Source organism: Acanthochromis polyacanthus, chromosome 16, assembly GCF_021347895.1.
Source record: "Acanthochromis polyacanthus isolate Apoly-LR-REF ecotype Palm Island chromosome 16, KAUST_Apoly_ChrSc, whole genome shotgun sequence".
In the NCBI taxonomy this organism is placed as follows: Eukaryota; Metazoa; Chordata; class Actinopteri; family Pomacentridae; genus Acanthochromis; species Acanthochromis polyacanthus.
The window spans coordinates 5,892,131-5,904,767 of NC_067128.1; the positions used below are offsets into that span (position 1 = coordinate 5,892,131).

At 39.5% G+C, this 12,637-nt stretch overlaps 1 protein-coding gene across 1 annotated transcript in view; it reads left to right on the plus strand.

The window, feature by feature from the left end:
- The first annotated feature begins 323 nt into the window (after window positions 1-323).
- evlb (Enah/Vasp-like b) overlaps window positions 324-12,637 on the plus strand; it is a 66,536-nt gene continuing 54,222 nt past the window's right edge. The window contains exon 1 of the mRNA XM_022194428.2: window positions 324-752. Within this exon, the coding sequence (XP_022050120.1) occupies window positions 748-752 (5 nt within the window). The 5' untranslated portion in view covers window positions 324-747. The remainder of the gene's footprint in view (window positions 753-12,637) is intronic.

Sequence of the window (12,637 nt, forward strand, 5' to 3'; positions counted from 1 at the left end):
TTCAGGTCACAACAGCTCCTCAAAATGCACAATCATCATCATCATCATCACATAATAAAATATGCCTGCTGCAGAGTCTTAAGGGCTTAAAGTATTTGTGGTAATCGTGGTTTTATATCCAATCACATCACTAATATTCCTGTGAACCTGCTTGTTGTGGAGGAAAATGATTGTGGTCATTGTAGGACAGTAGGTGTGTGATTATTCTCACACTAAAGAAGATATATTGTGTATTTCTGCAGAACTTCTCCCTCTGAGGAGACGCTGTGACTTGGTTTTGTCCACCTGCCTGCACAGCTGCTCCATCACCGCACTGAGGGCGCTGCAGTCAAAGCAGCGGGACATGAATATTTCAGCAGCCTCTCTCTCCATCCAGCCTCCCAGCGGTTGGAGGCAGGAAAAAATGGCACCTCAGAAGCCGCTGTCAGACTCTCCGCCCGGCTTCTTGTCCTTCGGAAAGCGGCGTGCTGCCCTCTGAGATGGTTCCCGTTGAACCTCGCAGCCCTGACGGACGGAGATTTCTTCTTTTTACCGGACAGACCTGAAAACTGTGCGCAACCGTGTAGCATTTCTCCACACCCTGTCGCCTTCTTCACCCCTCAACATCTGCACATCTAGGATTCGCTGTGTTGTTTTTCCAGCCTCAAACCTCCAGAAGTGCTGCAGCAGCTGGATCGTTTTGTATTATTTGAAGGAGAAACCCTGATCTGAGAGGAAACATTTCATCCAGACGCACGGCGGAGGAAGATGAGGTAAGAACCACGCTGCTCTCTGATTCTAGCAGGCTGCCTGTGGATGAGCTGCGCAGTATTCTGGGTTTTTACAGCCTCAATAAGCTAAATATCCCATTATCTAGCGCCCTGTTGGCTTTACTGCCGCACTTCAACCCGCACTGTGCGCCTCGCCGCTGCACAATAGGTGCATCTCCGTCTGGTATTGACCCGCAGGTCACATGTCGGCCGACAGATTGAGGACCTTTAAGAGCTGTAAACACGCAGAGCATCCCTGACTCCAGCTCCGTGTGTCACGTGGAGGCTGTCTGCGGAGAAAAAGGAGAAGTTGTCATGGAAACCAGACTACACGTGCGGAGCTGTGGCATCACGCGTGCAGCTGCTAAACAGCATCTGCATGCACACAAAGTAACCCTGTTGCTAATGAACACATATGTGAGCAGATAGAAGCACACACGAGCTCGCACACCTTCCTGCCTGAAGAGCCAATCAGGCTGCGAGGATTCGTCCGAACATCCAGCTGTCTGAGGGTGGGCGCCTGGTTTTACTGGCTCAGTGTGAGAGCTAATCAGGTGGGGCCTTACTGGCATCCTTCAGCCAATCAGCTACAGGGATGCTGCTTCATAGATGTGGGTGGGGCGGCAGCAGCAGGTTCACCATGATGGAGCTGAATGGAGCTGCTGGGTCAATATGTAACTGAGGGATTTTTCTAGCATATGGGATATATCTAATATATATTCTTAATAAAAGTTAAAAAAAAATTTAATGTTAGTTATGTCTTTACAAATTCCATCATTATTTATTATGGAAACAATCACTTATCAATAAAAAAATGACTGGATATCACTAAAATGTCAACTAAATAACCATCCAAATTAACAATAGTGATGTGTAATTTTCATAAATAGCTGTAATTACTGGAAACTTTAATATCCTGTTTTTGATAAAGACCTGCAGAAAACATAGATATTATTTGAATTTAACCATTTTAGCTACAGATAAACATGTTGTCAACACAGTGGTGAAAAATACATCTAATAAATCAATTTGCACACATAAGTAAGATCTCCCATTGATACACATCATGTTAAGGTTCAGAGAGGCAGATTTAACTGGATAGAGACCCCACAAAGGGGCTCCATTATCAGGATATATGATACACTGGGGTTTGTTCATGCAACCAGATCTGCTTTCATTGCACTTTGCATTTAAGTTGCATATAAGTGAAACCATCAAACATTCTGTTAAACAATTCTCTTACTGCTGTTGATGAAGTTTACATTTTTTTTTTGTCACTTGTAGCCTTACAATGTAGTTTGATACCTTAACAGTTTCATTACTGTATTAAGAAGCATGTGGACCTCGTCAGTGCAGAGTAAAACATGCCAGATACAAAACACCTGAGCAAAAATATGACCAAATCTTTGCCAGGGTATCTCTCTTTGTGTCTGACAGCCACCTAACCACACGGCGATGACTTACAGCAGGATGAAGGATCATGTGCTGTGTGAAGCTGCTCTGTAGGTGGCAACATTGACTGTGACTCACAACAAGCCGCTGCTTCAGTCCACTTTGTTGTGGCTCATTTAGATGCATGTGAGCATCTCTGCTTATCAGTGTAACTTCCTCTGATTGTAAACTCTGCAAGACTGTGCAAGCACATTGACTTTACTGATTGTGAGGGAGACAAATGTGCCGGTTGCATCTTTAATGTGCTGCTGTGTTGTTGTATGGATGTTAGTAGGATGCAGACGGTTGTTTTGTGCTGTAATCTATAAGCATCGATCTCAGGGAGCTGCAGTGAGCTACACTTCAATTGTGAACTCAGTCAGATAAACTGTAGTTTGATGGCAAACTCAAGGCTAAGTGCATTTGGAAGAAATTTAGAGATCAATGATTGATATATTGATATTAAATTCAGTCACATCATCCAAAATCCTCTTAAAAACCTCAAAGAAGATTTCTCAGACAAAACTCTGCTTTGCAGAGTAGTTTGCTGTGTTTGTTTAAAGGGAAAATTCATATCATGGTTGACACATAATATCTGATATTGTTTTGCCTTTTTTTACTTTGAAACTTTTTACTCATCACATTTTTTAAAGTAACATTTACAGAACAAGGAACAGGGGAACTATAGTAATAAATAAATTGGAACAATAAAGACAGGGAAGGCTCTCTCTGAATGAAGTGCAAGTCTGTGCATCACAATAACAGGGTATCACAATGACAATAGTAGTTAATGTTTATTTGTTTCAGTGCCTAAATGCACACACCATTTTCTTTATCTTTTTTCTCCTTGGCCTTTTTGGAGTCTTATAAAGTGAATAGTTTGCTCTGGAGTATGCAGCTGCTTAATGTTGACAAAGAGGGCTGTGGTAGGGTATTTTTCCTGGAGCCAATGTTTTGTGATTGGGTTTTTTTGTTTGTTTTTATGTGCTACCAGCAAAACCTTAAGGAGGTAAGCATCTTCTGCCTTCATGCCATCAGGGATGATCCCAAGATGGTTATAAATGTGTTTTGCCTTTTTTAATTACCGAGTTAGTCCAAAGCTTGAATCTGCCACTGTTACTGTATCTGTTCCTCTTTTGTCAGGATTAGTGGCTTTAGCTTCGATCATGTGCAGCTGTGCAGAAGTGGAAGGTGCTGCTGGCCTCTGGAGGAAAATCGTGGCACAGTAAAGCCTCGGTTTGAGATTCTTGTCTGGGGTTTGGGTTTGAAGGACTGATCTCTGGATTGATGGAGCCTGTCTGTCTGGAAGTTGGTTATCTTTCGGTCCCAGTTTCTTCTCCACCAGCTTTCTCAGTGTGCCACTTATTGATCAACAGCCTCTGATTTGCAGAGACAGAAGCCTTTCTGTCTTTCTGCTGGTCTGATCCTACAAACTAACTCGCAAAGTTTGCCATGACTCCTCCATGAGTCACATATAACTGAAAATGTTTAAAAATGACTCACAACTTTGCCATCTTTTTCTTAAACACAACAATCAGGAGTTTCCAAAAATGATTTTGCTGCTTTTTACTGTTTTTATGAATGTGATTTGGATATTTTGGGTGTTGGAACTGTAGATCTAACCAAACAAGCACTTTGAAGTCAACTTGAGCTCACAGAATCTGTAATGAGCTTCAGCTAATATAAGGAGACAGATTAATTGTTACAGGAAATGTTTAGTTAGTCATCCGTAGTGCTCATATTAAACCACAGAGCTCCAGAATAACTTTTTCCACTTGTAGCACTTGTGGCTTCAACTGAAAAGTCCAACACATTCATGTTTTTTTCCATATTTAATGCATTACTGATGAATGTTTTGGTAACCAATAACCAGTTTACCCAAATAACAAGTTGCACTTTTATTTTAAAGATAGAAGTGTCAAAGTAAAGTTGTTCTTTAAGAGAAATGATCATCTTTTTCTGCTTCATGCTGCTCTAGTGAGTGTTTTGTTGAAAGATTTTTTTCTGGCAAGATTAGTCACGCTCCACCAAGAGCAGTACTTCCCATACTGTACATGTGCATCCTATCTTTGCAGTATTTCAGTTGTGTAAATTCTGTCAGAGAGCAGGGTTGTGGTCAAGTAGTTCATACAATTTTATTCTTTCTTTTTCTAAATGCTTTACTTTGACTGTGTTGGAAAATGTCATGAGGCTGGGGAAAGATGTGAAGAATTCATGAAGTTAAAGGAAAAGAGGTGCTACAAGGATGCACTCACACTAGGATACAAGCTACAGCGGATGTTGTTGACATGAGTTTGTCGTGGATGACACGGTCACTTCGTATATTGCATTTCTTTAATTTTGTGAAGTGAGGAACACGATGCACCTATACTATTTATCTGTTATTGGTCTGCTTGAGTGCTGATCTTTGGTATTAGCCCAAATAAAATAAAACATTTGTTGAATTCTCAAGAAACTTTCCTAAGTCACAGAACTGAATCAAAGTCCATTTAAAATGGAGACCAAGTACAGCGGAACACCAATTCTGTGATCTTATACCTCACATACTGGATTGGTTCAGTGTGAACAAAACACTAGTCCCAGTTCTTGCAGCACCTTTTCCAAAAATTGTCACATAATGCAACTAAACAGTCGCAGTCTGGAGCCTTGAATCACAGTCATCAGTATTGGAATTTCACAATAATGACCACAAACCTATTTTGCCTCTTGACTACTTGAAGGACTTTTATGAAAAGTTTGTTTCTGACATAAGATTAAAGTTGGGTCAATATATAATTGAGGGACTTTTGAAATCCATGGGATATATCTTGCATATGTTTTTATTATTTTACTCAATAGTATATATAATATTTAGAAGAGTCTTTCTGTAAAAATGTCATGTGGTGTTTGGTTATAGGCGGCCATGTTGATTTTAGGCCTGAAAACAGCAAAAATGTCAACTATGATAGCTGTCAGCTGTGTTACAAAAAGTCCCATAATCATATATTGACCCAGTCATTGAATAATCCTTTATTTTTCAATATTCATACCCATATTAATCATTTCTAACAAAAAAATCCACATTGTTGCATTATTTACTTTGATTAGTGCTTCTCTTTTACGACTGACCATGTGCAAAGTTGACATAATATCCTTCCAAAAATCCTACAATTACTAATCATCTGTTTAATGGAGATGCGAAGTGTTGCACATAACTGCACAAGTACAAAGAGGAAGTTTTGTGTATCTGCTAACTGCATATTAAGTCTCATTTACTGTAACGTTCTGGTGCCTGACCCTGTGCTAAAGTGTGGCACGAAGATTGATGTGTGGTCCAACCTGCGGTCTGCTCATCACCACCAGCTCCATCAGTGTGGACTGGATTGTTTCATTACTCTCTGAAAGTGAAGCGTGGCCTCTATTGATCAGCTATCAGCAGTTTTGCCTGATGTATATTGACAGCAGCAGTTGGTGGTATGAGTTTGACCCATATGGAAACCAGCATTGATAGTAACTGTGTGCTGAATGAATGCAGGGCAAGGACAGAAACATGGAGGTGAACTGGGTCTAACCCTTGATGCTCAGTCATACTAACAGGCAAGCTAATGTTAATGCTAACACACTGTGCCGTTGTAGGTCTGTTTAAAAGGAGAAGAGACTTCAAATGTGCATTTCCATAATAGTCTGACACTGAAAACCAATATTCAGTGCATCTGCTGCCTGAAATAAATCATGGAAATGTCTTAGTTTATGTCCAGCTGTTGCAGGTCAGATTTCTCTCTGAGCTCATTGTTCTCAGTTTCACAGCTGTGAGCTTTGAAGTTGCACAGGTGGCGGTTCTAGATTACAGCCTTTTTAGAGTTACGGCATTAAAGTTAAGGTATTTTCTCGCTTTGTTCCAGACATCCTGGAAAGTTATAAAAGCTTAGGTCATCTCATGTTTCCTTAACATGGTCCTTAAAATAGATGTGACATCAGGTTTCAGTGCTGCAAGGCTTCACATGTGTTAAACTAGTGATTAGTTAAAGCTGCTATAAAAATATTTCTATATATACACGATGAGTTGAATAACTGTTGTGTAAGAGATCACTCATGGCACTTGTACTAAAGTAGTAAATGTCCTACATTTCAATGTATACTTTGGCGTCAAACTTATGCTTAAAGTATAAGCAGGTAGATAAGTAAAAGTACTTTTTATGCAGAATTGAATATTTCAGAATAATGTATATTATTGCATTGTACTTCTTGATGCATTAATCTGTTAATCACTTTAACGATGAAGCTATTGATGGTTTATCTGCTGGGTAGCTTGTGAACTTCCCTTCAAGGATTGATACATTTTTATGTTTTTCAGTGATATTCCATGGTTATTTGTTGATTGCATATTGCATTATAAAATAAAATCTGCAAAAGTAGATAAAGGTATCCAATAAATGTAGTGAAGTAGTAGAGCACAACATTTTCATCTGAATGACAAATAGAATTATAAAGCTGCAGACATCAAAATACTCAGGTAGCGTCCAAGTACTACAAGTACGATTGTATTTGTTCTGTTTCAGGCATGTTAATGATTATCATGAATCGATTCATTTGCCATTTAAAAATTAACCGATAAAGATATATGGCTGATAAGGTACACAATGAGGGACAAAATGTCTGATTTTGCAAAGCACTGGCAGGACTGCATCTGAATTTCATTGTACACTGAATACAATTTTTTTTTAGCATATATCATAACATTTACTGCAGATTAGCTGTAGTACTGGGTTGCACCACCAGGTGGAGCATCTTACTGTTTGATGATGGATAACTGTGTTTTGCTGTGTTTAATACTGTAGTGACCTGAGGAGACGGTAAGTTAGACTACAGGCGTTGCTGTGTTGGCAAGCAGAGAGAATTTGTGTTTAGCTGACAATGGGCACCATGACAGAGACGTCTGTGGCGGTTAATGACTTCTGGGCAATATTCATACATACACTGCCCAGACAAAAAAAAAAATAATCACACACTCTAATAATTTGTTGGACTGCTTTTAGCTTTGATTGTGGCTCTCATTCGCCTTGACATTGTTTCATAAGCTTCTGCAATGTCACAGCATTTATTTTTGTCCAGAGATGCATACATTTTCTGCCAGCATCTTATATTGATGATGGGAGAGTTGGACCTGTACGCAACGTCTTATCCAGAACATCCCAAAGATTCTCAGTGGGGCTGAGGTCTGGGCTCTGTGGAGGCCAATCCATGTGTTAAAATGACATCTCATGCTCCCTTGAACCACTGATTCACAATGTGAGCCCCATGAATCCCCACCATCAGGGAAGAAAAACTCCATTGACGTAAAGACCTGGTCTTTCAGTATATTCAGGCAGTCAGCTGACCTCATCCTTTGGGAACATAACGTTGCTGAACCTGACCAACCCCAGATCATAACCCTAACCCCCACAGGCTGGTAGACACTAGCCATGATGAGTGCATCACTTCATCCACCTCTCTTGTTATCCTGATTTCCCCTATCAATTTAGAACAGGGTAAATCTGGACTCATCAGACCACATTTGTTCCTGAATACGATGGTTCTTCACTATCCTTCAGGTTTAATAATGCAGTGGACAGTTCTTAACCCAGTTTTAGTAGTTTCAGAAATCTCCTTGGTTGTTTTCTTTGCTTGACGCAGGCCAATAATTTGACCCTTCTAAGACAGATTAACATCTTTTCTAAACCACAGGATGTCTTCCAGCATGGTTGAGAAGCTCCTCACTGCATCAGCTAGGCTTAAATAAGTTGTTGCAGCTGAAACATATTCATCACTGCAGTAATTATCCTTTGGAACCTTACCTATTTACTTAGTTAAATCCAGGTGGCGACTTTGTTTGGCCCGGTAGTTTATTTGGAAGATAAACTTGAAGGTCTATGCATTCCTGTAGGCAACTGGCTCATGTAAATAAGCCAGTTTTATGACAAATGTTAAGTGTCAGTGGTTAAAAATGGATTCCTCAACATATTGAAAAACATAGTTTATTATGACTGATTAATTAATGGATAGTCAGCTGAGAAAATGTTTAAAATTGGCTTCCATAGTTTCAATGCATATTTGACAACTTTGAATGACAGCATTTGAATGTTAGACGGCTCCCAGCACTTGGTTAAAGAAACAGAAAGACGATAATCTTGGTTTAGTACTGAGAATTTTAGACAGATATATTGTCCAGTTCTTTGTTTCTGCCACAGATCCACAACTGGGTTTCCTCTCAGGCTAAACAGTTTTGCTTAATTTAAGTACATAACTGACAGTCAATAGAAACTTTGAGGTAGAAATGTAGGCAGAATTCTACTTGTAGGGGGGTTGTAATTATTCATTGTGGATTTACTGATGATCTAGTGCCCTAGTAGTTGAGATAATGATGAGTTGTCATTTTGTCATGATTCATTGCACATGGGTTGGTCACTTTGCAAAAATGAACCAAATACACACCAAGCAATACTCAGTGAGCATCTGCACAATTTGAGAATGGGTTGTGAAGGCCTATGTAAAGGCCCAAAAAAGTTAGTCCAGTGAACAGCATCATGCCGCGTCTATCACATGAACAACGTCTCCGGGCACTGGGTATGGTGGAGGCCGGTTTGAGCTACAGTGATGTAGCCAGGCGTATGGGCTGTTCCCAACCCACAATCAGAAGCCTGGTCCAAAGCATGCGCTGATGGATTGCTGCCTGCATCGAAGCAAATGGAGGCCATACTCGGTATTGACTGTTGTGACTTTGTGTTTGGCAGGTGCCGTTTTCTTTTGTGAAATTCTTTATTTTGAAATCTTTCTTGAAACTTTAGATTTTTGTTTCTGTATGCCAATATGCTAAACAAATGATTCATATGAAGAAAATCCAGTTTCGGGCTTCAAAATAAAAATTATGTTGAAAAATATGGTGTCAAAGTTTTCAATGACTGTCAGTGTACATAACTGACAGTTTCTGCAAAAACTGTGATGCTTTTTCTGTTTGTTGTCGATGTCTCGCTTATTTTGTATTTGCCGGCTTCATTTTTAAAGGATTTTGTTAATGGAGCAAAAAGGAGACTGTTGGTCTGTGATGGGAAGCAGCAGACTGTAGCAGCTTGTTGTTTAGCCCCTCTGCTCACTCAGACTAAATTAATTCTCTTCCACTCGCTCGTATATATTTATCTACTGCAGACGCTCTCAGACTGCGTGACGATGCACGATACTGCAGCCGCATCACTTCTGTGTTACCACAGTTGTCTTTATGCAGTCTGACAAACAGCAGCTCAAACTGCAGAGCGAGGCTGCATGTTGTGATGCAGCCAGTCAGGTGTGAGGTCGTGTGTCTCGACTCTGTTGTGCATCTGAATAGTAAGTAGTAGTGTTTTGGGTGACAGTAGTCAGTTTATGAGTCATAATTATGCACAGTGAGGCTGCACAACCAGAGGTTGATCCACACAGACAGTGTGTTTCAGAGAAGGATAATCAAATCTTTGTGAATGAGGGAATCACTGCCTCCTCCTCTCTCGACTTCTCCCTTCCCCCTCTGCATCTCTGCCAGCTCTCATTGGTGTTTGCTGTAATTAAAGCGAGTCGGATCGTGTATGTGTGTGTGCATGCTGCTGCTGCACGTTTCAGATTTAACTGATAGCGTCAGAGGTTTTTAAGGTCATCTGTGTCACACCTCTCACTTTTCTGTCTCCTCATTTTATCTTGTGAAGCGTGACGAAGTACAGGTAGATGCAGAAGTGGGAAATCATATTTCATCATGCAGAAAAACATGTGGCTGAATAGCTAGCTATGTGGACATGGTCAAAAATAGTTACTAAATTTAGCTAATTAAGTGTTTAGTGCTCTTCTTAGTCGCAGTTAAAACAAGAAAATATGTTTAAAAAGGGAAAATCTGGGTGCTGTGGTGCCAGAAAAAGTATGTTAATACATAGTTCAATATTGTAAAAAAAAAAAAAAAAAAGTACAAATAAGTCTATCAATATTTTTTGCTCATTTAATTACAGTAAAAATTGTACTGTAATGGTCACATTTTTATAAACAAGAAAATTACTCCAAGCAGTACTCGCCAAGGCTGCTTTGTTGTATCATTTCCAACAGATAAGTCCCAATAAGTTGATTTTTAGTAGGAGCGCAATCATGTGATCATCAGCAGGCAGCTGACGTAGGGTTCACTTACTGTCATAGTTGCACTATCTTGCAATAACGAAATCTTTAACAAATCTGTGGATCCAGACTATAAGCCGCATCCCTGCCAAAGTCACTTGGTCCTTGTGTCGTTTCTGACCTTCCCTGAAAATTTCATCCGTTTTTGAGTGATGTTGTGCACAGATAAACAGACAAACGTACACCGATAGTCACATAACTTGCTCACATTCTTTAGCGGAGTAAAAATAAATAACTAAAAAACTTGCTATTTGGAAAAACCCAGATTTTTATGTGGACATTTTTGGCTTGTTTTGATTTTTTTTTTCACAATAACCATACAAATTAATACCTTTATCTGTAAACAGTTTACAGATAAAATCTGCTTTTTTAAAAGCCATCATTTAAATGGAAACATTTCTTTCTATGATTGCACTAGATATTATCTGCAATTCAACAAAACTGGGACAGTATGTAAATGAACATTTTTTTTTTTAAACCATTTTTCAATTCTCACCAGAAATAGTTTTGGGGAGCATGATTTGTCTCTCCATCTTTGCTCAATGTGATTCGCCCATTTTCACCCCAAAGCTGAGAGTCCAACAGAAGATCGTTCTTCTGTTAACAGTCGGGTTTCACCATCTTTCTCCATCTCACACACGTATAAACCCAGTAGAGGCGAAGCTGTGGGGTTCAGCATTAGAATACAATCTGCTGCGAGGCTCTAACCTGAGACAGGAAGCGATGGGGGAGGGATGAGCACTGTAAGTGGTGTCTGGATGTCCTTTCACCCTTCCTCCTCCTCCCCCTTCCTCACCCACTCCCCCTGCATGCAGCTTATTTCCATCCCACCGAGCTGTTTAACTCTACCTGTCCGTCCATCTGTCTGCTCTTCTGTGCCTTCCCAAAGCTCCAATTTCAGATTTTTTTTGTGCTCGTCGTCCTTCCTCATCTGTTTACTGTAAAATCATTCCTGCTTCCATCTGTGACCCCTGATCCGATCTGTTCAGCCTGCTGCATGTTTTTATCATTTTTCTGTCTCTATCAGTTGTGTTTTCTGCTTGCGTTGTTGCTTTCTCCACTACACACAAAGAAATATCAATTTGAAAAGCTAGAAATTATGGTATATGGGTGTTTTACATGCAGCCCATTTTAAAGTCACGGTCCTCAGTCAGTGAGTGAGTGAGTTATAGTAAAAGTGTCAGAGAAAATGATGGTGCAGATAGCGTGCTACTGTTTAATAGGGATGGAATGCCCTGTATTGATTTAATATTGTCCACTGTGGTGTGTGATTTCAGCTGAAACGCCACAATTTACTAACGCATGGCCAAACCCACCCTTAAAAAGAGATTCAGGCTAATATTAAGCTTTTGGGATTGATTTTGTCTGAAAAAATGTAGTTTTAGTGATTGAAAAAAATCCAACTATTAGGTTCTTTCTTCATAGAAGTTTTACATTTTTACATATTTGACAGATCTTTGATCATTTTGAAATTACAAATGGTTATTTTTTAGGGAGCTAAATGGATTAATATGGATAGAATATGTTGCAGTGTGTTACTCCATATAGCAACGGTTGAACAGAGGGTCAAAATAAAGTTTTTGTTTTACATTTAAAACTGGACATAAGTGATGTGTGGATCTGACTCCATGCATGTTCATACAGTGTCTGTCACAAGCTAGCCCGGCCCTAAAACATACCAAACTTTACGTCTATTTTCTCCTAAATGGGACCATAATTTACTAAATGTGCACCTTTCTGTATTGAAGGAGAAGTGAAAGTAGTAAGAACTTAAACTAATGATGAAAATATTTACTTTGGTAAAAAAAAATCAAATGGGAAGTTGGCTATTATTTCATAAACTGCACAATTGCACTTATTTTTGCAACCAGCCCCCTGCTGGCCACTGAAGAGAATGCAATTTTAAATCACTTCTACATTGGCTTCACTTTTCAGATGTAGATGTTTTCCATCTTTTATATACAATCTTATGAATGGGACAAGAAAATAAATTATTTTGTCTTACTCTATTACTTTGGCAAGAAGGCACTGAGAATAAACACCGGTGAGAATTTTATCTGATCCCCAAACCAATGAAAACCTTAAACAGAGAAGCAGGTATGAAAAACCATTTAGGAAGTTTGTTCCTATCTACCGATGTCAACCGAGGAACATAAATATCACAGGTTAGATTTAAAGAAATGCCTGGATTTGGATTAAAATGGAGGATATTTGTTGATATGATTTTAGCACGTGGTCGAGGTTCTGTAGCAGTCATGGTTGGAAGAAATGTTGACTCTGCTGCCTCTTATTATAAAATTGGATGTCCTTGTGAC